Below are 23,171 nucleotides of genomic sequence, written 5' to 3'. Positions count from 1 at the left end.
CACCACACCTGGCAGGTGAGTTTCTCATGGTTCAGTCTCAAAGTGTTCTTCCTCTGACCTTCAGCTACCTGGTTCTCGAGATCCTTGTCTATACCTACTACGATTGTGTCCCCACCCATCGTGACTGATTTCAGGAGGGAGCATCTAAATACATGCAAAGATGTGTACACCTGACAACTTCATTGCCAGCAGGAACACTTACATTTTAAGGGACTCACTAGTAGATTCTGAAGTCAGCTCTCATCAATGGACGTTTTAGCCAGGGTGCTACAATACGGTGGACACTTCTTTGTGGTAGAAGGGAAAGATGGTGGAATTTTTAAAGTAACACTCATGCTGTAAAGTCATAATGTACATAAGCACATCTGTGACGTGGTGCCAGTGGAATATGATTATGAATGCATTTTTCTTCCAAGCCATGATTTGCACTTGGCATTGATCACAGTTACATTCCAGCGAGAGAAAGAAACACTATATGAAACTTCCTGTGCCCTACATATGAACCTTATTTTCGTTTTTCTGCACTGCTAATATTGACTTGAAGCCTTTGAGTTGATAGGACCCATTTGGTAGGTGACTGAAATGTCCTGTCGCCATAGATCTCAGGTTCTTCTCTTGACTGCTGTGGGACTATATTTGGGTGACAGGCTGTGTAGGCTTGTATCTAGAGCCAGTGGAGCAGACAGAGCTTTAGCAAACCAATTAGTAAGGATGAACTGCAGAGTCATTTCTTCTCATTTTAAGGTTTAGAAACGGAAGAGTTTGCTCTTTATGCCAGCTTATGATGTTCAGAGCAAAGGGATCCTACCTTGGCTAACCCATGCTGAGGTGACTTATGGATCACATCACCTTGTCCTCCAGACTCTACTTTTCTGACCACAGCTAGGGACAAAGTCATGCAAATTGAGGTGTGGCAGTATTCCGTGCCCAGCTTCAGAGGCAAAGGAACTATCTCAATTGGTCCTGGTGAATGGGATAGTAAAATTCAGACAACAGTGGGAACTAGAAGGGACCTTGGGACCTCACCAGTTCAGCCACTTCATTTATAGAAAAAGCAATTGAAGTCCAAAAAGGTGGCATGGTTTGATCAAGGCCACTTGAAAAATTATAAGCAGACCAAGCCTTGACCCCTCTACACGTGGGCCATCTCCCAGTACAAAGCTCTACCAGCGGCTCCCATGGAACACAGGAAGAGCTGAGCACAGACTGGGGTGAACCTGGGTGAAGGCAGCCCTCATCCAGAGGAAGCAAATTCCTTGTTTTTGGAACCAACAACCCTTTTCTTCCGTCTTTCTAATTTGTCCTCATAATTAAGGCAGCGGTTGGCTAGTTAGGATCAAATAGTATTCCTTATGATAAAGTAACTGTCAGACTTTCTCAACCAGCGTGCCTCTGAGAAGTGGCAAACAGTGGCATTCTAGAAGCCGGGTGGGCACCTGGCAATGTGTCATGTCATGAACACTGGGAGTGCATGATGTAGGGAAAGACCAGACTCTTAGCTGTGGAGGGGGGAAGGGGGGAGAGGGGGAGGGGGGAAGGGGAGAGGGGGAAGGGGGGAGGGGGAAGGGGGAGGGAGGAAGGGGGGAGGGGGAAGGGGGAAGGAGGAAGGGGGAGAGAGAGAGAGGGAGGGGGAAGGGGGAGGGAGGAAGGGGGAGAGAGAGAGGGAGGGGGAGAGAGGGAGAGGGAGGGGCAGAGAGGGAGAGGGAGGGGGAAAGAGAGAGGGAGAGGGATGGGGAAAGAGGGAGGGAGGGAGGGAAGGGAGGGAGGACTGATTAGGAAGTGTGTCTGATGAAATTATCAATGGACTGAGCCTAGCTGTCCCAGGTCCAGGAGTCCCAAACTCTAACCAATCTAAGTTTTGTCCTCTTGGCCAAGGCACATGGCCATCAAAGGCCTTTATTCAACTGAATTGGTGGCACATGGAAAGTTTTGGGTTGGGGCTTGACAGGGTCAGGAGGCAAAGAACATTCTTAATCTTCCCAATCTGGACTCTTACACAGGCCTCTGTTAATTAAACATTCTAGGCCCTGTGCACTTGGAAGGGGAAGCAGAACTACCATGGATACAGATGCCTTTGCCCGAAAACAAAGATTAGCCAATTCCAGCTCCAGTCGATATCTCCTGAATCCTCCTAAGAGAAGAGGCTGGATAAGAACCACACACAAAAGAACTCTAGAAAATTCTTGCCTGGAAAAGAAGGAACCATAAAATCAGAGGTACTGTGGAGGCAGGCTGGCAGCAAAGACTACTAGAAACTTCAGCCATAGACTTCCAGTGGTGCCTTAATGCACAAATACCCCAAGAGGATATTTATATTAATGGGTAATCCTCAAAGATCATGCCTGGAAACTGGGACTGGAAGATTCATTAAGAGTGAGGCCTGTGAGTCTTTACTTCTTGGACCATGGAGTAGGGTGTTCAGGAAAGCTGATGGCATGTGGCTGATGCGAGTATCCAATTCATGCGTCTGAAGCAAGGTAACAGGACAGCTGCTCCCTTAAGCTTTCCTGGCAGGGGTGGTGTATTTGACCTGTCGATATCTTTGGTAGTGGACCATGATGATGGCATCATGCAGCATTATTGGAGGCTCATGGTGTTCCAACCATGGTGCTGGACACATTTCCTTATTTCTTTTGACCCTCATGCTAATGCCAATACTGATATGATACATAACAATCATCCCCATTTCACAGGTGAAGAAACTGAGTGTTAAGTAAGGGAAAGTGACTTGCCCAAGGTCACAGATGAAGGGGCCGAGTTATCCAGGACCCTGGGTGGATTCAACCTCAGGCCTTTCCCCTTAGCCCCTCTGTTGCACAGGGGTGGGGGGCAGCATAGTTGGGGACATTAAAAATGGCTAGTACTTGGCTAAGTGGGATCACGATGGTGTATACTTTCCCAGTTTGAAGACGCAGCATCCTCATTATTTTCTTTCACCTTTTCCCTCCATTCTGTTCTGCATATAAGTATACAAATATCCAAGGAGAATAGAGAAAACAGCTTCAAGGAAAGAATGAATCAAGAGAGCAGAACACAGGCAGACTATGAAACAAAACCAGCAACAAGGTCCTCTGTCCTGTTTGTAAATCATAGGAAGCAATCAAGCAAGAGTTGTGTTATGGTTTGCATGTGAGGTGTCCCCTAAAAGCTCACATGGGAGACAATGCAAGAAGGTTCAGAGGAGACATGATTGGGTTGTCAGTCTTAACCTAATCAGTGGATGGATCCCTGATGGGATTAACTGAGGGGTGACTGGAGGCAGGTGGGTGTGGCTGGAGGAAGTGGTTAGTTGGGGGCGTGGCTATGGGGTATATATTTTGTATCTGGAGAGTGGAGTCTCTCTCTCTCTGCTTCTTGATCGCCATGATGTGAGCTGCTTCCTTCTGCCACACTCTCCACCATGATGTTCATCCTCATCTTGAGCCCAGAGAAATGGAGCCGGCCTTCGGTTGACTAAGACCTCTGAAACTGTGAGCCCTCAAATCAACTCTTCCTCCTCTACAGAAAGCTGACTAAAACAAGTTGAGAGTCAAGGAGGAGTCAAGAGGGCCTGAAGAGAGCCCGGATGCAGCCCATCTCTGTCTTCCTTCTCTTGCGTCTCCTGAGAGGGCTTGTATGCTCTTCCTGACCTATCAGAGGAGGAGCCACCACAACCTCACTGCCCTTCTGGGCCCTAGGAAGGTCACTCACTGTTTCTGAAGACCCTCCTCCTCTGATCTGCAATGGAAAGGCCACCAATCTTGAAGAGGGCTCTCTGCTTCGATATTTCGCTGGAACTGAACAAGTATTTGTTTGCAGCTTAAATCATCGTTTCAAGTCCTTGCAAGTTAAACATCCTTCACGGAGGCAAATAAGCATTTTTCATCCTGTCAATCTGATTTCAAATATCAGGAGCAACTAATACATTTTCTACTTGACCAACCCATTTTTTGGGGGGTGGATACTGGGGATTGAACTCAGGGGCACTCGACCTCCGAGCCACATCATCAGCCTTATTTTGTATTTTATTTAGAGACAGGGTCTCACTGAGTTGCTAAGCACTTTTTTTTTTCCATGTGCCCCACCGCACCTGGCTCTGACCTACCCATCTTACAAGGACATCATTATTCACTAGTTTATTCTATGTGGAATTTCAAGGGATAGACCTAACTTCATAGCCCAGTTGCATAGGGCTGAAAAGGAAAAAAAAAGAGAGAGAGAGAGAGAAAGAAAGAAATCCTGTCCAGTTGTGGCAGTGGAGGGCAGCAGGAAGTGAGAGCACCAACATTTAGAGAGTCCTTGCTGGTGATAACAACTGTCCACTCCTTACTTATAGATCTAGGCTCTGCACCTCTTGTCCCATCTCTGCCCTTTCCCCAGAGCGTATCATAAGATCTCAGTCTGTTCACACCACAATTGTAGGATGCTCTCTGCCCTTTTTTACCATCAGCAAACCAAGACTCTGAAAGCTTAAGTAATTTGCACAAAGTTGCAAGGTTAATAAGTGGGTTTGAACACAAAGACACACGACTTCAAAGTCCATGTTCTTTTCACGACACCATGCCAGTCAACTCCAGAAACAACTCTAGTTCTTGCTAAAGATGGACAATATAGAATACTCCAGCCTGTCTAGAGATGCTGATAGTGCCTGGGGGAGGGTCTGATGATTGAAACAGATATTTTTGTAAACAAAAAGAATGACTTCATTATAAAACCCAGGAGGTGGATGGGATGCAAGAAGGAGTGAGCCTAGGTCCCCAAATGACTTTGACAAAAGGCACCTGCCAATCAAGACTGTGTGGCACTGGGTCTAATGAGTTAGAAATGAAATTCTGTTGTATGAAGTCACTGAGATTTGGAAGGTTCACATACTACATCAGAGAGCATCATTTTACTAATAGATGGTATGTAATCCCAAGTAGCTTTCTTCTCCATTATTAAATATTTTACAAATCCAATCAGAGTCAACAGAGGCTCAAGTGAGAAGTGTGAAAAATAACCTATGAGATCAACCAGAGCATCCGCGTGGTGCACTGCCGTGTGACACAGCTTTAAGTTCATGGGCTTAGTTTCTCTACCTTTAACTTCTTGGTGTTGGGTTACATGATCTCTAGGATTCCCTTCAATTCTGCACTTCCATAAGTCTTCTTGGACATTTAAAAAAATACATGTGGATATGTTCAGGGTCTGTGGTCTCTTGATTGTGAGTTCCTGAAAGGTATGGAGTATTCCTCAGGCATGTTTACATGCTCAGTCTCCAGTATCTTAGATGCTCAAGTATTAAATTTCATTAGAATTTTCCATTGAAAACTCAAAAGAGTTTACTAATGTTCTCATCTGAGCCAAATAATTCCTTGATCTAATCAAACAGCATCTAATGAAGGAAATTCTCATGAATAGTTTCATTACGCATTACTGAGTATGACAGGCTACTTTATATTCATCTACATGGACTTAATGTTTGATTTTATAATAATACTTGAAAGACTTTGATTAAAGGTAATGCCAGCTGTAATTGATATTCTGATGGCTCATTTATATTTCTATTTAGCTAAATAATAATACAAGAGTATAGTTCCTACTTAGAGTTGAGAAATTTGGGATAAAAAATATTCAGAATTTCCTCATTTAAATGGCTCTCGAGATCCATAAAAGCAGTATTGGGGGAAAACTATGAGAAATTTACGAAATTTGAAAAGGCCCCAGAGAAATTATATAATGATATGAAGCAGTTTAAGCCACTTTCATGAAAAATCCTATGCCTTCTGGTTTTTGAAAAAGATGTAGAAAGTTTCCTACTTGTTTATGAAGCATGGGGAATGGTCACTTCATCTTGCACATCGATGTCACATAAGTCATTAAATATGTCTTTGATTGCAAAACACTGATTGGTGAATTCTATTACTTAACAAATGTTGTTTGGTAGGTAAAATGTTTAAAAGCACAGAGTTCAAGGGGCTTGTGAGTGAGGGGGGAAATAACAAGAGGGTCTTGGTAGAAAAATATTGGGAACCACAATTTGACACTATGCAAATTAAATTGAATTATGGGAAATAAGTGATTTTTTAAAACTCCTTTTTATTGGTGGCAATGAGGTGATGTGTTTTGTCTCCTGTTTTCTGCTGTGCCTTCCCACCTGATGTGATTAGAGCTGCTAAGTCTTATATCCTGGGGTGTGCTGAACATCTAGCAAAACACTGGGGCTATTCTTTTGGATTTGGCTGCCCCAGGAACTGATGCTTATTAAATAATGAAGTAATAACAGCAGCAGCAAACATTTTAAGATCCTTATTTTATCAGGTATTGCAGCAACAAAGAGATTGTATTGAAATTACTTCCTTTCTTATGAATCGTTTGCTTCACATTTTTGTTTAGACTACTGCTTCACTAAAAAAATCTTTTCATGAAATAATAAAGACAAACGAAGCCCTTTCTTATCTCTCTCTTACTTTCTAGTAAAAGAAAAGGCCTTAAGCTATGTAGAAAATTCTTGCAGCAAACATTAAGGTGCCAAATTTGAAATGTGCCATTGAAAAGAAAATATGAATTACAGGGGTGGGCTAAGCAAAACTAAAAATATTTAACTTATCTGCAAAACAAGCTTCTTAAAAAAACACAAACATCCGGGTATACTTTATTTTTTCCCCTCCCCGTTGTAGAACAGTAATTCTGTTGGCTATTTTCTTACAGTTAAATAAACATGAATGCCTACCATGCACCAAGTTCTCCCTCATCCTGGCTGTCCTATGTGAAGCCCTGGTGCCTAGATTTGGTGTAGAGTGACTTATATAAATCTTACAACCTCACCATAGTTTTTTGAGAAAAGCTCAGTATTTTTACCATGGGGATTTAAAAATGTTCCCTAAGTGAGTGAAATGTGCAGTCTAGGCAGAAATCCATAACCTTGTGGGTACTACATATCTGAGACCTACACTCTCTTGAGGACCTGACACAGAAATTATTAAATTTTTTTTTCTTAGAATCCCTATTCTCATAACTGAAAGCCTCATACAACTAAAAACAACTCACTAAAGCAGTATAGACTAGCATTCTAAGGCTGTGCCTATAGAAGATCACTTGCAAAGACTTTTTGAGATAGACACAAATTTCCCCATGGCCACTGCATTTCTTCCATGAGAAGTGCTGGCTTGGTAGTATGCTCCCAAAGGACTTTTAAATGTTTGAAGTGAAGAGGTTTCAACTCTGATGGTGACTTAGATAAATGAGGATGCTGATGCCACTGGGCACAATTTCAGGAACTGTGGTTCTGTCATTTATGGCAGAAAGTGATGATATATGCCCAGGCAATCCATAGGAGAAAGCATCATTAATTACATTTCAATCTGTCACCCTTGGTCAGATTAGGCCTAGATTAAAGGGTGATAGTTCAGATGGTTTTTGTAGATGCTCAGATGCCCAAACTAATGTTTTCCAAAGCATGTCCACTGGTTGGGGAACTGACTAGACCAGTGGTTCTCAAACTTCTGTAGCAGAGTCACTTTGGAGAGTTAATTAGGCACGCAGAGTCCTTGGCATTTGTTACTAGATTGAATTGTAGGATAGAGTTGCTGATTTTTTTTTTAAACAAAACTTCCCGGTGATTCTGATACCACCACCAAGTTGGAGAACAACCATTCTTTTTTTTTTTTTTTTTGGTACTGGGGATTGAACTCAGAGACACTCAACCACTGAGCGACATCCCCAGCCCTATTTTGTATTTTATTTAGAGATAGGGTCTCACCGAGTTGCTTAGTGCCTCACCATTACTGAGGCTGGCTTTGCACTCACAATCCTCCTGTCTCAGCCTCCTGAGTTGCTGGGATTACAAGCGTGGGCCACCTCACCCGGCTACAACCATTCTTTTCTCAGTGTTGGCTGCACATTAGAATCATGTGAGGACTTAAAAGTACATAGATGCCACAGGCTGAAGCCTAGACCCCTGGCCTGGAATTTCTTGGGGTGGGATATAGGCTTTAGCACATTTGAGTTGCTTCCCAGGTGACTACAGTGGGCAGCCAGAATGGAAGACCACTGTGTCCAAATCATGGTTCTCAGACTGGGTTGAACTACCTGGAGAATTTTCAAAGAACCTCAAGTCTCAAGTCCTACCCAGAGATTCTGATTTAAGTGGGCTAGAATGGCATGGACATCAGGAGTTAGAAAGCTCTCAGAGTGATTCTGATGTGCAGCCAAATTTGAGTATAATCTGGTTAGGTCCTCTACAGAAGAGGGGGTCTGCTTCAGTAAGCCAAGGAAAGATGGCTTAGTACATCTGCTTTGGGGATTTAAGTATGCACATTAGCATAATAAAGACCAAGAACTTTGTTATAAACAACAGAACAAATTACACATCATCACTATTTAAAGTCATTTAACTCACAGTTTCCCAGGGTTTGGGAACTGAGGGGGTTCAGAAACTCAACAATCCACGGGGGTGACCCTGGGGTAAGTCACTTCACCATGCTGGCCTTGCCCTGTCCATGTGTAAACTGAGGCTTAGAGAAAATGACTCTGAGCTCAGCTGTAGCAACAATCCAAGAACACATCTGCACTCTTGGGTTCTGAGAGTTGGATTTCCCCACTAGTTTCCTTTTTATCACACAGCCAAATTCCAGAGTCAGAATGTCATCATAGCTAAGACTTGAAAGAAAAGCAAAGATAAGACAGCAGCCTGGAACTTTTCAGCTGGGGATGGTGGCAGGTGGTGGTGGTGTTTAAAATAACTTTTGACTCACTGCAAGCAAAATAACACCATAAATTCATTATGGACTAAATTCTTGAGAAAAATCATTTTCACTTCTTTTTGCAGGACCTTAGCTCTATGGCTTCTGGGACTTCAGTGGCATGTTAAGTGATGGCTATTATTACAGTTAGAAGATGTCTAATAAAGATGTTCTTGGCTATAGGAGCCTTGGAGATTGAGGATGAGATGAGTGGATGGTGGCGGTGATAGTAATGATGGGAATGGGGTAGGGTACAGGGATAATGGGGCCAGGAGTTGGGTTGGGAGACGCTAAGCAGTGGACAGAATGCAAGAGTTGTTGGAGAAGAAATAAATATTTTTCTTCACTCTTCTGCTCCCATATTTTATTTTCTATAAAACTTTGCTCTTTTGATATTTTCCACTTTCTGTTCACCTAGCTGCAGCTCAGACTTGGAAAACTAGAGTTGTTCTAGAAGCAATTGTGTATGAATCCTCAGGAGTTTTGAGTGGTTTTCACTGACCTAACAAGTTGGTGAGATTTCATTAATAGGGGCTCTTAAAGAAAGCCCCCACTTCTCTGCAGGAAGTTTCTTCTCCAGGAGAAATTCAGGGAATGAAAGAGGGGAGGGATGGGAAAAGGATCAAGACTGAGTACAAGAAGCTGGATCCAATCCAGTAGACTGACTGTATGGTATAAAGTCCAGTATCCTTGTGTTATATGAAGGGTTACCTTTCCCTCTGCTTACTAAGGAAAATGAAGCATTTGCTTTTATTTGGAAGAAAATGCTGAAGTGGTAGCTACATAGAAATTATCTTGTGTGTGTGTGTGTGTGTGTGTGTGTGTGTGTGTGGTTTCTTGATTTTTCCCCTTATTATCGTGTAAACTGGCAAAAACTTTGAACTGAAGTGCTGGTCTTTCTCAGAATGGATAAACACCATGGAGGGATTTTCACTCTCTTCTACCAATTTGTATGTAATGGGGGGGGGGGGAGGAGGGGGGAAGTAAAATAATCAACCTCTAAGATTTTCTCTTCCCTTGCTTTCCCAAAGAAGCTCTGTTTATTTTGTGGAGTGGGGTTTTAAGAGGATATGCAAATGGAGGAGGGGGAATGAAGGGGCCTTGAACCTCAAAGGAAATGAACAGGTGGAGTTAGCAGGCAGAGAGCAAGGGAAGATGATTCCTGACTGGAGTGGGAAAGGGAAGGGTGTCGAGTGGTCACCCCAGTTATTAACCCGGGGAGAGAGGGGACAGGACATGAGGTTTCAGGGGTGATGATGAATGGTGATAGACGTCTGAAGATGAATGAAAGAGTTTCTGCTGGATGTGTGTGTAACAGCCTCCCTTTGGCCCTCACTGCATTTTAGGAAAGACCGTGTTGCCTCTCCAGTCTACCTGAAGGGAGACTTTAATTTCTTTTAGAAGTGATAAAGAAGCCGAGGAGTGAGCCAAAAGTCCTCAGCTTTGTCGTATGGCTAAATACTCTGGATATAAAATCAAGGTTCTTTTTCATAATTGGCTCAAGCAACAGTGGAGTTAGCAATTCAGGCAAGTTAGTGATTTTCTTTCTGTAAAAACTATTTGTGGCAATGTTTTGCAATATGTGTAGAGGACTCTATAAAATCCAAGGCAACATTTTATTTTTGGTCACAACTGGGGAAACAGGAATTCGAAAGAAAGTGAAATAGGCCTTCTGATGCCTTTTACAATAATTATGCCACTAGGGTAAAAACCCTTCTGAAGCCTCACTGCTCTGGAGCCACGTGGGAAAGAAAGCAGGGCGCCATATTGGCACTCCATGTTGCTGACCTTGACCACACTAGTTTCCTTTTTACCATACAGCCAAATTCCTCTGTTTTTTTTTTGTTTTTTTTTTCCTTTGCAAGGGTAAGCAGTCTAAAGACCTGAAGGGTAAGATGAGAGGTTGAGAAAAATCCTGTTAACCAAGGTAATCCTGTGCCTAAAGAGAACTACATATGGAGCTAGAAGAATCAACTCATTATAAGAGTCCTCGAGTTCAGTTCCTCCGTACCCACCAGGAAACATTCCTAAGCTCATCAACAAGAAATAAACAGAAAATTATGCTCCTAGAGAACTTATTGTATATAAACTGAAAAACTTTACCCTGTCCCCAAATGCCATGACATCATGGACAAAATAAAAATTAGATGGAGATAATAAGAAAGAGGGAAAAGAAGAAAGGAAATGTGATAAAATGTGAACATTTAAGGATTCTGGATATAGGACAGCTGAGAATTCTTTGTGTTAATCCTGCAACTTGTCTGTAAGAATGAAGTCATTTCTAAAGAAGACAATTTTAAAAAATTAGTTATAGTTGGACACAATACCTTTGTTTTACTCATTTATTTTTATTTTTATTTATTTTTTTTTCATTTATTTTTATATGGTGCTGAGGATCAATCCCAGCATCTTGTATGTGCTAGGTGAGCACTCTACCACTGAGCCACAATCCCAGCCCCAAAAGAAGAAATTTTTTTTAAAGGTCAAATATTGCCATAAACAAATAGCAAAAGCGGACATATACTAAATAGGGGAAAATATTTGTAACATTTACCATAGGTAAATCGATAGGTAATGAATTCCTTAACTTGTAAATCACAACCTCTAGAGTTGGAAAATATAATGGTTAAATGGAGGTTACATTGCTGATGGTGTCTCAGTTGATCTAATAATCTGGTTACAGTTTGGCAAAATAAAAAGGTTTTAAAGTTGTTCATTTCCTCTGATCTAGCATTTTCCTTAATTTAGTAGAAATTATACTGATGAAGTAATCAGAGAGGTACAGAATAATGGACAAGGCAGTTCATTATAAAATATATTTTCATATATATAAATATTTTGGTACCAGGAATTGAACTCAGGGGCACTTAAACTCTGAGCCATATCCCTAGCCCTTTTTATTTTTATTTTGAGACAGGGCCTCACTGAGTTGCTGAGGCTGGCTTTGAACTTGCGATCCTCCTGCCTGAGCCACTGAGATTACAGGTATATGCCATCATGCCCGGCTTATATTAATAATATATTATTTTTAATAACATTATACTAATAGTCCATGAATCGGATAATATCATGGGTGATGGATTGCTAAGTAAGCATAAATAAAATCCTTGTGTGGAAAGGTATATTGATTGACAGTAGGAACTGTGAACAACCTGTATACTACTAACAGTTATCTTTGAACAGTAGGACAGTCTCAAAATGCAAAAATATATTTAAAAAAAAATATACTCAGCTAACAATGTATATATGCCTTACTTTATGAAAATGTGACTTACATTCAATTTTGAAATATAACCACCATGATCTTAAAAAGGAGAAGAGGAGTTAGAGATGAGCTAGTCTCACCTTCTCATTTCATTCATAAAGAGTGGAAAGTTTAGAGAGATTTAGTGGCTTCCCTAGTTAATATCCGTGATACCTAAACAACTTTCACAAATAATGAAAAACAGCCAAAGATCATAATAGGTAAATAGACATTAAGAATGAAGAGCAAGAGCTGTGGGGCTGTGGCTCAGTGGTAGAGTGCTTGCCTCGCATGGGTGAGGCACTGGGTTCGATCCTCAGCACCACATAATAAATAAACAAATAAATAAATAATATTGTGTCCCTCTGCAACTAAAAAAATATTTTAAAAAAAGAATGAAAAGTTACAAATGAAAGGATGCAAGTGACCAATAGTCACCAAATATGCTCAACCTCTGGAATAGTAAGGAAAAGGTAGATAAACCTATTGTTTTTAAGTTTATTTATAAATGATAGCCTAACAAAGAAGCAAGAAAAAAAAATGCAAAGATCATCCGGGGGAAACACTGAACAGCACCTCAAAGTGCCTGTGCCTCCCTGCCAATTCCACTCCCAGGACACTCAGCAATAATGCCTCAATAAAAATTAGGAGAAACACCAAATGGAAAGTTGAATGAACAAGCCAGTTATGAGGAAGAATTGCAAGTTAAATAGCTGAATGAGGAATACACTGTTTACATTAAAATGCTCATAATAGTGTGGCTTTAAATTATTGGGTCTCTGTTTCAATGAAAACATTAAATATGTTGCTAACTTTATGCCTTATTCTAATTTTATAAAACTAGGTTCTATGCAAACACACCACATGCTTGTCTCTGTCTCTTTGGGCACAGCGAGAGAAGTCAGGAGTTTATTTCCTCTGCAAATAAGGCCCCAAACCTCTAAGTTTGGTATTAAAAATTTTGGGCATTCATATCTTAGAACAAATTCCCCTATGCTGTGAATCATGGTTTTATTCAAAATAGAGCTCATTATAATGTCATAAATGTCAGCAGAATTCCCCTCAGATTACCTGAGAAGCGGTGCTTAATTCCAGATGAATAAAATATCATATAAAGGGCACTTTCTTATTTTCCTCCTTAAGAAATGTATTTTTCAAAAAGTGATTTCATACAGCCCCAATTTCAAAAGAGGTGGGGTAAAGGAGAAAATTCTGATATTAAATAAAGCTCCCCCCGCAAATAAACAATTTTCCATTTGAGTAAATTCAAAATATATAAACTTAATAAGCATTGTGGCCTAAAGAGCCTATATATCAAAAAAATGTGCCTCCTTTATCTGAAAATGCTGGCCTGCTTGCTTTCAGAAACAGGTTCTGTTCTCAAACTCTTGCTCATTTAAAAATGAGGTTTTTTTTTTTCATAAGGGTTAATTGATCTCCCATACTACATAACAGTAATAGGTGCTTATTATGTTTTTCAAAGAAAAAGTGTGCATACTTGGCTCTTCAATTAGGTGCCTAAAGCAAACACTTTGCAGCTTACGACTTTATTTTGGTCTCCCTTTAGGTTTCTTAAAATAAAAAAAAAAAAAAGTAGTCTTGGTTCACAGTGAAAGAGAAGGAAAGGGACACTGTTTTATTTCATGTACAAACAAGGTGTCAAAAGCAATGCCTGTCTTCTCTGAGCCCATCACATATGCTGAGCACATTTGGGTATCCAGTAGGGGTGTAGATTTCTTTTGAAAATAGAACTAAATTAGTTTCTACACTAGGAAACAAATCCTGGGACCAAACACTCCCTCTTCCACTAGGAGGCAGCAGGGATTCCAGCCCAGCCTGCAAGGAAGGCCTCAGGAAGTCAGCTGAAAAGCTAGCTTTATCTAGAACTGTCCAGGAATGAGCCTCGTTCCTGGCTCAGCCTCCAGCTGACTCAGCCTGGGGGTTGTGCTCGATGCCAGGGTGGTCATCCCAGAGTCTAGAACAAGCATCAGCAAATGGCAGCCAGGGGCCAAAGCTGGCCTGCTGCCTGTTTTACTAAAACATAGCCAAGCCTGTTTGCTTACGTACTGTTTATGGTTCTTCTTGCTGCAATAGCAGAACTGAGTAGTTATGACAGACCATATATGGCCTTAGAAGCCAGAAATATTTATTCACTGGCCCATTTACAATCAATCAAAAGTTGTCAATCATCGATCGGGAGGGACCTGGGTTGGATGGTTGTTATTGCACTCTATCTAGAACTTACCCCTCTGAGCAAGCAAAATCATCTTATTATCACCTTTTATACCAAATTCTTGCATTGTCAAATGTCTCAGGAGGATATGTTCATGGAATCTGTATCTTTGGAAGTGCTTTCAGATGGGCAAATTATCGTGCGGCACCAAGCCACCCCTGGGTAGCACATGGTCTCACTGTCCTTTTCCAGAGGGGGACACTTTCCCTCGGTTTTGCATTACTATTTACCTGCTCTCTGCTATCTGTGTGCTCACACATACATATGCCTTCAGGGACTTAGGCTGTCACTTTATCTGATGAGATTCCCACTCATACCAGCATAAATATGACAGCTGTAGTTAAGGTTGATCTATACCAATTTCCTGTGAACATGCACCTTTGTAACAGAGGAGTGAGATTTAAGGGGGAAAGAGCTTGACCTTGTTAGCAGAAGAACAGAAACAGGAGTGGGTAGGTTTTGGTATTTGCTGATATGGAGTAAGAGGAGATGATGAGATATGATTCTGAAATTCTCATTTCTCACAGGTGTAAATCATTCTGATTTTCCCAGGCACCCTATCTTTTTGTTATATCAGGAACTCAAGCACAGGTGGGTAGAGAGGTAGGGCAATAATGTTGGGAGAGAGAATGCTTATGGTCACTGGGAGTCTTTCAAATCTTCAGAAGGCTAAGTAGAAACTTTTGGTTACTTTTTTTTTTTTAAATTTTGGTACTGGGGATTAAACCAGGGGTGCTTAACCACTGAGCCACATTCCCAAACCTTTTTTATTTTTTTGAGAGAAGATCTTGGTAAGTTGCTGAGGCTGGCTTCGAACTTACAATCCTCCTGCCTCAGCCTCCAAGTCAGGGTTCACTTTAAAAAAATATATTCTACTCGACCATCAATATATGTATGCCTTTTTAAGGTCCTAAGAGAATAGACTTTTTAAGAGGAATTGTGCTTTCATTTAGTTTATCCCAGGGTGAGGAAGTGACATGAATAGATTATCAAAAGCCAGGCTGCATCTCTAACATGCAGAGGTTTATAGATATCTGCACTGCTGCCCTGGTAACAAAAGGAAAGTCCCAGGTTTGATGTTTGGCCTGGAAGGTATACAAAGTCATAAATGGGTTGATTCCAGTTTGTAACCTTTTCTCTCCAACAATCCACCTTTTGTGTGTGTGTGTGTGTGTGTGTGTGTGTGTGTGTGTGCGTGCGTGCTGGGGATTGAACCAGGGGCTTGCTCGTGTTAGGCAAGTGCTGTATGACTAAGCTACATTCCAAGCCCTTTTAAAATTTTTATTTTGAAGCAAAGTCTCCCTGGCTAGCCTTGAATTTGTCATCCCTCTGCCTTGGCCTCCTGAGTAGCTGGATGGCTGGATCATGAGTCTTCGATGCTTTTACAAGTTAATTGCTAACATTTAATAATTAGAATATTTCACTTAAAATCTGGATTTCTAATTTCTCTTGAAAATTCCAAGTCACTGGACATACACTGGGCTTCATTCCTGCTTGTCAGCGTTTGCTCAGAGTAGGGGGGTTCTCTTTCATAGAGAACCCGAGTTCTCCAGTTCTGTTTGTCTTCCTTACACCCAACCTTGGTAATTGTTGGTATTATTCTTCTTGACCTCGGGGCCTTTGAGCAAGGGATCTCTGCTCTATGCTGCATAAAGAATTTGTGCTGTTGCTAAGTTTTATGGCTCACTCGTGCTTCTTGTGGTCTAATCATTTTCCATTCTGACTTCTTAGCGGAATGAACAGACCACTTTGAGAAGACACATGTACTCTGTGATCGCTAAGGATGCAGAGCCATTTATCCTAGGGATCTGAATGGCTGTAAAGAGTAAGCACATCCAGTGTGATGGTGACCTGAGGATGGCTTAAAAACCAACCTTTCACAGAGAGTTATCATTTCCTCTCCATCATCTTTCTGGTAATGATATTCCTCCTAATTCCTGAAGAAAATGGAAGCACATTTTGTAGGGATGTATTCACTGGGATTAATAATACTTGTTGATTTGGAAAGAATTGTTGCTAAGAGCTGGATGTGGTGGCACACACCCGTAATTCCAGAGGCTTGGGAGGCTGAGGCAGGAGGATTGTGAGTTCAAAGCCAGCCTCAGCAAAAGCAAGGCACTAAGCAACTCAGTGAGACCCTGACTCTAAATAAAATACAAAATAGGGCTGGGGATGTGGCTCAATGGTTGAGTGCCCCCGAGTTCAAGCCCCAGTACTGCCCGCCCCCTCAAAAAAAAAAAACGAATTGCTGCTAAGACTCTCAGGTCAGTCTTTAGAAACCCCATACTTTAGGTGAAACAAAAATGGAGACACACACACACAAAAAAAAAAAAATTAAGAAAGAACATATAGATACCTGTCATACTGTTGGGAGTCATAGGTTAGTAATCATTCTGGATCCTTCTTTTCACTGACATCTCCTACAAAGACAAAATACAAGAAAAAAAATACCACAGGTTATAATTTGCTTTTTCCCCATCATGTTTTTATTTCACACATTATGTGCATTATTAACCTTGAGGCAAGATTTGTCACACTCAGAGTTGGGGAAACTGAAGTCTAACTGGGCCATGGGACATGTATGTTGACAAAATCTCTTCGTTTTTAATCTCAGGGTTCCTTCTGTAAACATGTTATTAAAGTAATATATATCTTTTCCAAGTCACATTCTTCCATCTCAGGTTTTTAAGAAAGTTACCAGCCCACTGGTTGGCTCGTTCCCTGGCAAGAATCAGGCTAAGATGTATTAGCATCTTTAATGTAGATCTGTGCTTCTCAAAGATGCTGGTTCCGAGGATCAGCATTTCAGCATCAGCTGCTAGTTTGTTAGAACCACCTTAATCAGATTCTGCATTTAGACAAGATGCCAGGTGATTCACGTGCTCTTTAAACCTTAGATGCCCTGTTCTAGAGAACTGAATCCCTCATCTGCCCATTTAAGACTTTTCTCCAGTCAGAGCTCCCTCCTCCCCGTCGCTACTTCATTAATAAGATCCACGAGCAATAGGCAGTCTGGCCCTCAGACTGGGGAAGGAGGCCCAGCAGGTGTCAATGCCCAGTGGCACAATGACCAAGGGGTGAGGGTTGAATGATGCACACAGATGGACACAGGTGGCTGATGAACAGATCAGTGTCCTTCAGCATATTGCTGGGCACAGATCAGAATTGGGTTCTTCCCCCCTCCCCCACCCCCCCTCCCCGAGAGTATTCTGTGTCCCATGGAGAACAGTGGCAGCATGTTGGCTTTGGAATAGCCCTGAAGCCCCGGGCATGGGCTTCAAGGTCAATGCTGTCACGTACTAGCTTTGGGATCATAACAAGTCATTTCAAAGCACTGGAATCTCCATTTCCTTGGTGGAAAACAAGGAAAGTAATACATGCTTCACTTATTTCAGAAGGATGATGTTTGAATTTTTAAAATTGTTTTTATTAGTTCTTTTTAGTTATATGTGACAGTGGGATCCATTTGGACATAATTATACAAGCACAGAATATATCTTGTTCTGATTTGTTTCTGAGTTTTAGAGAGGATATGAGTGAGGGTCTGGGTGTGGTGGCACATGCCTATAATCCCAGCAGCTTGGGAGGCTGAGGCAGGAGGATCATGAGTTCAAAGTCAGTCTCAGCAACTTAGTGAGGCCCTAAGCAACTCGGTGAAACCCTTGTCTCTAAATAAAATACAAAAAAGGGCCGGGGATGTGGCTCAGTGGCTAAGTGCCCCTGGGTTTGATCCCTGCTATCCAAAAAAAGATTTAAAAAAATGTATGTGAGTGAAATCGCTGGGTGGACTAAAATGTACTGGGCACAGGAAAGCCATGGGAAGAGGAAGAACCATCTCAATGTTGGGGAAGAGGAAGTATATGAACTATGTTCACAGTGCAGGTTTATAGATGACCATTCATTCTAACTCCACATTTAATACTAAGCAATGAAGTCATACCCCCATCATAGTTCTTGTCACACCCAGTGGAAATTATAGGCTTACATGGCTGCCTTTCCCACTACTCTATAATCTCTTCATGACCAGTCCTGCCCTTCACATTTTTATATCTTTCATATCAAGTGGAGTATCAAGTACAAAATGGGCACTCCACAACTATGTGTGGAATAATTGAATAAAATAAAACAAATGAAGTTGATATGGCATGATGCAAGCCACCTGAATTGGCATCTGATAGAACAGAAGATCATTATTAACTATTAGGAAAATGCATTCTTGCTCCTAATCATTTTATTTTCAAAGTTTACCAGTCCCAAGTCTCTGCCCATCCTCATTCCACAGTCCAGGTGGGTTTTGAGGGAGAGGGACCAGGTGTGGAGATGTCCTCCAGTGAGAACACAGGCCACCCCGGCAGCGCTGCATGTCTGAACTGTGTTTCCATTCCCCAAGACCCAACTCTGTCCCCTTCTGCTCCTCTAAGGGTCTGGCTACTCAACTCTTCTCTGGTCACACCCTGAGCAAAATGATCTCCTTTTCATGTAATCCAATTCAAGTCATGCTTCTGTCAACCGCAACCAAAAGAATTTAGCCCCTGGATTAAAACACAACGTTAACACGAATGTGTCAGAAGAGTTTGTATTCTTTTCATCATCTCAAAGTTGGACTTCAAAATTGCAGTTATTGCTATATTATCAACTCAAGAATTTATTTTCCAAACTCCCATTAGGTAGGCATACATACTACAGAAAAGTATTGTCTGTGAAGCAGAAAGAATCCAGGAACAGGAGAAAAATCTTATTGACACTTTAAAGTTAGTGTCAGCACCACAAAACTTAGTACAAATTTTCCTATTTAGTATTATTATCCCTCAACCACTTTGGTATTTTGTTACAATATTATAGCAGTAGCATTACTATGATGATAGCATTAATGTATACTATTACTATAGTACTTTGGCATTGAATATTATTTAGTATTATTTAGAACTGTTTTCCTTAAATGAGTTCACACAGTTTTTGTTACTATAGCTCCATATATTTAAAGTCAGGTGTTGTAATTCCTCCAGTGTTGATTTTTCTTTGGCTTAGAATTGCTTTAGCTATTCTGGGTCTTTTGTTCTTCCAAATGAATTTCAGGACTGTTTTTCCTTTGCCCCCTGTAGTTCTGTGAAGAATGTCACTGGCGTTTTTGATGGGGATTGAACTGAATGTGTATATTGCTTTTTGGTCATTTGGCCATTTTAACAATATTAATTCTGCCTATCCATGAACATAAGTGACCTTGCCATCTTCTTGGGTCTTTTTCAATTTCTTTGTTTACTGTTCTGTAATTTTTATTACAGAGCCTGTTGTTCATCTCCTTGGTTAGATCTGCTCCTAGGTATATTTTGAGGCTATTGTGAATGAAATTGTTTTTCTGATTTCTTTTTCAGCAGATGCATATAGGAAAGCTATAGATTTTTCTATCTTGGTTTTATAACCTGCTATTTTGCTGAATTTGTTTATTAGCTCTAGCAGGTTTTTGGTGGAGCTTTTTGTAGAGGGTCATACCATCTGCAAACAATGAGAATTTGACCTCTTACTTTCCTATTTTTTATCTCTTTTATTTCGTCTCTTGCATAATTGCTCTGGCTAGAATTTTCAGTACTTTATTGAATGTGAGTGGTGAGAGTGGATGTTTTCCATATTTTAAAGGAAATGTTTTCAGTTTTCCCCCATTCATTGTGATGTTGACTTTGTGTTTGTCATATATAGCTTTTATGATATTGAGGAAGTTTCCTTCTATCTCTAGTTTTTTCAAAGTTTTTATCATGATTGAGTGCTGGATTTTGTTGAAGACTTTCTCTGCATCTATTGAGATGAACATGTGATTTTTGTCCTTAATTCTATTTATGTGGTGAATTACATTTATTGATTTGCATATGTTGAACCATCTTTGCAGCCCTGGAATATAACCAAATTGGTCATGATGTACAATTTTTTAATATGTTGTCAAATACAATTTGTTAATATCTTAAAGATTTTTGCTTATAAGTTGGGATAAGTTTGCTTATAACGAGGGATGTTGGTCTGTAGTTTTCTTTCTTCCATGTGTCCTTATCTGATTTTGGTATAAGGGAGATACTGCTTTATAGAAAAATACTGAAAGTGCTTCATCCTCATGTTTGTTTCATGAGGAACATTGGTATTAGTATTTAAAGTTCTGGTAGAATTTTGATGGGGAAGATCCATTTAGTCTTGGGCTTTTCTTTGTTGAAAGGCCTTTTATTACTGCTTCTAGCTCATTGCTAGGAACTGGTCTGTCTAGGTTTTCTGTATCCTCTTGATTTAATTTTGGCATGTCATGTGTAACTAGAAATGTATATATTTCTTCTAGGTTTTCCAATTTATAGAAATACAGGTTTTCAAAAGAATCCCCAATGATTCTCTGGATATCCTTGATGCCTGTGGTCATTTCTTCCTTTGCCATCTGTAATCTTATTAATTGGGGTCTCTTTCTTTTGGTTACTTTGGCTAATGGCTTATCAATCTTTTTTTTTAAGTTAAATTATTTATTTATTCTAATTTGTTATATATGATATATTCTATCACATATATATGCAATTCAATTCATATTATACATATAGAGCACAATTTTTCTGTCTCTGGTCGTACACAAAGTAGATTCACACCATTTGGATCTTCATACATGTACTTAGGGTAATGATGTCCATTTCATTCCACCCCCTCCCTCCCCTTTCCTCCCCTTTTCTCTATCTAAAGTTCTTCCATTCTTCCAATGTCCTCCCCGCTGCATCCCCATTATAAGTCAGCATCATATCAAAGAAAACATTCGGCCTTTGATTTGGGGGCTTGGCTAACTCCTTAGCATAATATTCTTCAACTCCATCCATTTACTGCAAATGCCATGATTTTTTTCTCTTTTAATGCTGAGTAATACCATTGTGCATATATATACACCACAGTTTCTCTATTCATTCATCTACTGAAGGGTATCTGGGTTGGTTCCACAATTTAGCTGTTGTGAACTGAGCCACTATGAACATTGGTGTGGCTGTGTCACTGTAGTATGTTGTCTTAAGTCCTTTGGGTATAAACCAAGGAATGGGATACTTGGGTCAAATAGTGGTTCCATTTCAAGTTTTCAAAGGAATCTCTATATTGCTTTCCAGAGTGGTTGAACCAATTTGCAGTTCCACCAGCAATGAATGACTGTTCTTTTCCCCCACAACCTCACCAACATTTCTTGTTGCCTGTATTCTTGATGATTGCTATTCTGACTGGAGTGAGATGAAATCTTAAGAGTGGTTGATTTGCATTTCTCTAATTGCTGAAGATGTTGAACATTTTTTCATATATTCATTGATTGATTGTATATCCTCTTTTGAGAAGTGCCTGTTCAGTTCCTTGGCCCAGGGTTTATTGATCGTATTTAACTTTTCCAAGAATCAAATCATCATTTCATTGATCCTTTCTATTATTTTTAAAAATTCTTGGATCCTTTCTATTATTTTTAAAAATTCTTGGTTTCATTGATTTCAGCTCTGATTTTAATTATTTCCTTCCTTCTGCTGTTTTTGGAATTGGTTTGTTCTTATTTTTTCAAGGTTCTTGAGATGCATCATTAGGTTGTTTATTTGGGATTTTTCCAATTTTCTTATGTAGGTACTCATAGCTATAAGCTTTCCTCTTAGAACCACTTCATGGTGTTCCAAAGGTTCTGGCATGTTGTATCACTTTTTTTTTTTTTTTTTGTAGTTGTAGATGGATGGCATACCTTTATTTTATTTGTTTATTGTTTTGCTGTGCTAAGGTCAAACCCAGTGCTTCACACATGCTAGGCAAGCGCTCTGCCACTGAGCTATAACTCCAGTCCTGTATCACTATTCTTATTTGATTGTCTAAGAATATTTTAATTTCTTAGGGGAGAGTTTTCAATTACACCTAGTAAAGGTTTGCATGCATATCAGGGACCTTCAAAGTCTTTCAGCAGCCCTGACAGTTTGGCACCAGTTGAGGGAGAAATGCCATTCCATCAATTCCCTGGGGTGGCTGCTGCTCAAGTGAAAAATACCTCTTGCACGCAGGTCATTCTTTTGCCCGGTCAGTCAGTGGAGAGGCTGTTCTGGAGGCCTGCTCTGCTTAGGCCATGCCCCAGGTTTTGTTTAAAGATGACGCTCAGTCCGTCCACCAGGAGCTTCTAGTCTAATAAAAGGAGAAACTCTCACAAAAAAAAAAAAGTGTACAGGTTTCCCCTTCTTTGTCTCTTCAGAGTAGAGAAGGCAGGAGGGAAGGAGAGGATCTCCTACCTGGGCCTGTCTGGGAAGGCTTCTGAGTCACGTGACCTAGGACCTGATGGCTCTCCTTTGGAACAGGCCTCTCCCCAGGTTGTGACTTAACCCTCTGTTCTCATGCTGTGCTTCTAGGCACGTGAACTACTTCACAGGCAAGGAGCCGGTGCATGCAGAGAACCTGGTAACTCTTTACATCACGTAGGGAGTAAAGCAGAGAAGAAATATGATCCCATTTGAAGTTTTAGAGCTTCACTATAGGTGCTGGGTGAAAAGCAGGACAGTCAGGTGCTATGGCAGGTCTGGAGGAGGGGAAGGGGCTAGAACTTAGGTGGTGACTGTAGAAGAGGTCAGAGGGTCAGAGATTCAGGACATTTAGTAGGTAGAGGTAGTAAGGCATGGTGTTGAATGTGCTGTGAGCATTTACCTCTGCTCTGAACTCTGAGGAGGCAGATAGGCTAAGAAGGGAGAGGCTCTGTGCCCTGAAGGAATTTACAATTCATTTTACAAGCTGGCCAGGCAGGAGCAGCTAAAAATATAAGTCACAGATGCCACGTGCTAAGGGTTAGTGCTGAGGCTCACGCAGGCTGAGCTTTGTCAGTTTCAGCCTCTTTCAGTTCATGTCCTGGAAGTAAAACTCATTCCCCTTGGAAGAGTGGACCTCTCAGAAACACATTTTTAAAAATTTTTTGGAGGGATACTGGGGATTGAACTCATGGGGCACTTGACCACCGAGCCACATCCCCAGCCCTTTTTTTTTT

The 23,171-nt window shown here is 40.7% G+C and overlaps 1 protein-coding gene across 5 annotated transcripts in view; it reads right to left on the bottom strand.

Moving 5' to 3' along the window:
- Positions 1–23,171, bottom strand: part of Thrb (thyroid hormone receptor beta) — a 369,155-nt gene that overhangs the window by 88,043 nt on the left and 257,941 nt on the right. For all 5 annotated transcript variants that reach the window (XM_078038291.1, XM_078038289.1, XM_078038293.1 and 2 more), the window contains one exon: positions 16,536–16,599. In XM_078038291.1, the coding sequence (XP_077894417.1) occupies positions 16,536–16,557 (22 nt within the window). In that variant the 5' untranslated portion in view covers positions 16,558–16,599. The remainder of the gene's footprint in view (positions 1–16,535; positions 16,600–23,171) is intronic.

The sequence above is a fragment of the Ictidomys tridecemlineatus genome, chromosome 2 (genome assembly GCF_052094955.1).
Source record: "Ictidomys tridecemlineatus isolate mIctTri1 chromosome 2, mIctTri1.hap1, whole genome shotgun sequence".
NCBI classification, from domain to species: domain Eukaryota; kingdom Metazoa; phylum Chordata; class Mammalia; order Rodentia; family Sciuridae; genus Ictidomys; species Ictidomys tridecemlineatus.
The sequence above is the reverse complement of the archived record's forward strand: the minus strand, read 5'-3'. Positions and strand labels throughout refer to the sequence as shown.